Source organism: Notothenia coriiceps, unplaced genomic scaffold (genome assembly GCF_000735185.1).
Source record: "Notothenia coriiceps isolate Sejong01 unplaced genomic scaffold, NC01 NC01_scaffold00021222, whole genome shotgun sequence".
Taxonomy (NCBI): Eukaryota; Metazoa; Chordata; class Actinopteri; order Perciformes; family Nototheniidae; genus Notothenia; species Notothenia coriiceps.
Genome location: NW_011353923.1, coordinates 543 through 5,122, shown reverse-complemented (window position 1 = coordinate 5,122; position 4,580 = coordinate 543). Strand labels below are relative to the sequence as shown.

General features: G+C 37.5%; 1 protein-coding gene across 1 annotated transcript; it reads left to right on the top strand.

Annotated features, from left to right (window-relative positions):
• The first annotated feature begins 1,547 nt into the window (after positions 1-1,547).
• Positions 1,548-3,576, top strand: LOC104953172 (chemokine XC receptor 1-like). The gene is made up of 2 exons (XM_010780094.1): positions 1,548-1,635; positions 1,850-3,576. Exon 2 carries the CDS (start codon positions 1,866-1,868, stop codon positions 2,874-2,876), a length of 1,011 nt encoding a protein of 336 aa, XP_010778396.1. The 5' UTR covers positions 1,548-1,635; positions 1,850-1,865; the 3' UTR covers positions 2,877-3,576.
• The last annotated feature ends 1,004 nt before the right edge of the window (positions 3,577-4,580 follow it).

Sequence of the window (4,580 nt, the reverse complement as noted above, 5' to 3'; positions counted from 1 at the left end):
GCCTTCTTAATACAACGTTATGAAAGTGGCAAAATACTGGAAAAACCTGCATTTGAATACTTAAGCATTCACACTGTAGTTACGTTAGCTAACGCACTTTACGTTACGTTTTTGTTTAGCTAACGGCTAACTTAGCTACGTTAGGTTTCAACAGTTTGAAAACAGCAACAATAGTTTCACAACACTAACGTTAAGCACTCATATTTCTTTTCGAACCTTAAAACCGACAGACAAGAACAAACAGCTGGCAGCTCAATCCTTTAAAGACACTTGTAAATGCTTTGTGTAGCTTTTACAGTGACGTTAAATTTAGCTTTTACACAGTTAACCTTTGGCAGGCATTTAGAAAATAGCAGTGACATCTCCAACAAGCGATACGTTGGATAATCGAGCGTGTTTATAGACCATTTCAGGTGAAATATGTATAAAAGAATAATAACTTTGACATACTTTTACAGATGTGACTCAAGTCCATAACAACACAGATCGTTTAGGCGTGCATACAAACATGTTTAAAGTGTCACAATTGTAACAGTGTTAACCAATCACAGAGCGCCATGTATCTCTTCGACCAATGACTATGAGCTCGGTAGGCGGGACCCTTAAGGTAGCTTGGTTGTCGTAGCAAAGTAAACACCGATGTCATGTGATAAATGACAACAACAATGTATCCCACTTTTCTGTTGTCCTTTGTTGTCTGTTGCACATCTTTAAAGTATATTGAAATTCACTGCAATATTACTTTCGAACCGCTAAACCGTCACTTTTCAAATGTATGTGTATTTTTATCATTTATAAAATCTCCAACACCCGTTTGTGTATTACATACTATACAAGTAAAATAGACTAACATTTAATAATACAATTCAACACTGGTCAATTGGTCCCCTTTTTTTAGGACGCAAATTGATTTTACACTAATACTTAGCCTGTGTGTTTTGTTTTCAGCAGATGAGATGGTTGCATTGTGGGAAATGTAGGATCCAGTGTTTGAAAGCTTGACCCACACTAAGGACAATAAATCAGGGCATCTTTGGCTCTGGTTTATCAATTTGTATCCATCTATAAAACAAAACAAAAAAAAATACACACAAGTGCCCCAATGTCATGTAAGTGCTGTAGTACCCCTTTTTAGTTTCATAGCTCATATCTTCTTTTCTGAGGTTTCACTATGCTGAATTCTCAGATAATACACGCCATGCAGATATAGTGTTTGTTTAACTTGACACGATTTTAAGTCATCCGACTCAGAGATGTCTTTTAAATTCCTAGTTCCTATTAAAACATGTTTACAGTAAGTGCTGCAGATTATCCAAAGTAAGTACAAGTTAATGCACAATTTAAAAACAAAACAAAAAAACAGGCCGCTGTGTTGGGTTAACACCGGAAATCTAGATTAATATTGAACAATTCGGGCTCAAAAAACAAAAATTATTCCATTTGTGTTTGTTTAAAAATAAATCCGCAAATCCAGGTGAGCTGAGGACTTGAACACATGTCAGGCTACAACAAAACTAGGAACAGAAAACACTGCCTCACTTGTCACGAGATTACAAAAGCTACAACTTTTTTAGATTTCTTTGGAGTGGCGAGAGGCATCACGTCCAACAACACATCAGTCCCGCCAAGCAAGAGGTAGGTCCTTTTTTTTAATCTTGCACACTAAAGATATTGATGTTGCAACATAATAATTTCGTTATAGGAGTTCCAGTGTAGCATGATGTTGAATGCACCCTCTTATATAGACTCAGAGTTCTTGTTAAAAGACCTTTATTATTTGTACTCTTTTTACAGTGACATTTCTTGAACCTGAAGTAATGCACATACTTATCCCATACTTATTGTCTAGGTTCCAGTGATCAGCAATGAATGACTCTTTGAATATCAGCGAGTATGACGAATACTACGAGGATGAAATCTGTGAAAAAGGCGAAGTGGTCCAGTTTGGGTCCATGGTCATTCCTGCGTTCTTTTCTGTTGTGATCACACTGAGCCTCATAGGAAACATCCTTGTCCTTGTAATTTTGGGGCTGTATGAAAACCTCAAGTCTCTCACCAACATCTTCATCCTGAACCTGGCCATTTCCGACCTCGTTTTCACCTTCGGTCTCCCCTTTTGGGCCATTTACCACATCTGGGGATGGGTGTTTTCAGAGGCCCTCTGCAAAATTGTGACTTTTGTCTTCTTCACTGGGTTTTACAGCAGCATCCTCTGCCTCACCATCATGACCATCTACAGGTATTTGGCCGTGGTTCACCCTCTGTCTGACCTGAGAACACTGCAGATCAGCACCGGGGTTTATATGTCTTTCCTTCTGTGGCTAATCAGCATCGGAGCAGCCGTGCCCTCCCTCTTCTATAGCGTCCTCATTCCGATCCCCCACCAAGGTGAACACTCTGTGGGCTGTGAATATGAATCTACTATTTGGAAAAGCATTGGTTTCTCCCCAGAGAATGTTATCTTCTTGGTCAGCTTCACAGTCATGGCTTTCTGCTACATTCAAATACTGAGGAGAATCTCAAAATCAAGATCCCACACGAAGAACAGAGCCGTGAAGTTGGTGTTCTGCATCGCGGCTGTATTCTTCCTCGGCTGGGTACCGTACAATGTAGCCATCTTTCTGAGGATCCTGTCTGACAATATGGTTGAACCATTTGAGAAATGTGAAGCAAGTATCCAGCTGGACTATGCCTTCTATGTGTGCCGGCTCATTGCTTTCTCCCACTGCTGCCTGAACCCTGTCTTTTACGCGTTTGTTGGGGTGAAGTTTAGGAGTCATTTGAAGTTAATGCTGCATCGCATGTTTATTCGCCAAAGTTCAACCGAAGAACAACGTGTTCGCATGCAGAACTTCTCACGTGGATCAATGTACTAGTTGCTGTTTGAGTATGTAACTTCTTTGCATTAACTGTTGGATTACTGATCTAAAGAATGACTGATTTCAGGGTACATTTGGTAATCCATGGTAAAGTGGTTCAAATGTTGAGGTTTGTAGCAAGCGCCAATATTCACTTCCAATGTTTGTGTTTATTGCTACATATGTGTGTTGACATATAACCAGTTTCCTAATGTGCTTTGTAACCTTAATGTATTCGTGGTGAATTTCAAAGGAGGATCTGTGGCACATGAAAAATATTGTTCATTACTGGCAATGGAAGTGAAGCCATTATAGTAGACGTATGTTCACAGAGTGCCACGTGATTTATTATGATGATGTTGATGAGGAGGAGTTTTCATGTATTACTGTAATTATGGTTGATAGTGTACATATTATGCAATTTGTCATTTCATACAAAAGCCCCAGTAAACTCTGGTTTTCCATAATTACAATAATGTAAGATGTTTGTAAACAATGTATTTGTTGATATGTTTCTGATAAATGTATACATTAGTGTAGAATAAAACTTGATGGACGTTAATGTCAAACATCTCTAACATATGTAGATTTAATCAATTCCTCTCAGTTAAAAGGAAGCAGAAATATTTGGATTTCTTTATCTCTCCCTGCTGTAAATAAACACAACGATATTTTTTTCTTCTGATAACATGCTTTTTAATAAAGGTATATATTCTTCTTCTTTTCTTGTTTTTTTTTTTTTAATATAATGAACCTCTACCAAATGAGATGTAAATGACAAACAGTTATGTCTATTAAAGATGTATTAACATGTTTGGACACCACTTTCTGTGGACAGGAGCAACATGTTAAAACGTTTTTTTTGTGCCATATTTAACAACAAAACAACAATAATACCAGGAATTTAATATGTGGTGCAGCCTTTGAGTTCTACAAGTCAGACCAGCCATACATTTTTCTCAATAAATGGACCTCGGCCACTTCAATCTGGACAAACTTTTTCAAAAGTGTCCAAGTGATCAGAGTGATCATAATTATTTTTAAATTGGCTTTGCTAAATCATTATTACCTGACGTGGCATTGATAAAGTAAAAAAAGAAGATCAAACCAATATAATAGTCATGGTGGGGAATATATTCAGATCCTTTACTTCAGTAAAAGTACTAATACTACAAATACGACTGTACACAGTAAAAATACTCCAGGAGTAAAAATAAAGTGGCACAGAAAAAAGATATGAAAGTCCAAGTATCTAAAGTAGACTACAGTTTATAAGGAACCAACACACTGTTAGAAAACAACACAATACAGTATAAGAGATATGAGACAGGTCAAAGCAAAGTGGAACTACTTTCTTGATCATAAACTGCATGTGGGTGGGTTCAAGCCGTGCACTTAGATTGCCCTTTATAACTTCCTCCTTCAGGCTGTTTTGCGCTGCACTCTGACAAACACACTGCACACCGTAGAGGAAGGAGGATCTGAGGTTTTCTTAGAGGGATTAAACAGTGAGTTTTAGTAAGGTGTGACACCTCAACTTCTGGTTTCATGGTACCGGACCTTGTAAACAAATATTTGAAGGTAAGAGAAAAGGGTTGTTACTCTCATTGTGCTTTTACTGTTATTATTCAATACTGGTCTTATAACCTAAATTAAACAGTGAAAGCAATCGTTAAAATGCTTGTTATTTACTTTTAGCCTTAATTTAGTTTGAGTTCAGTC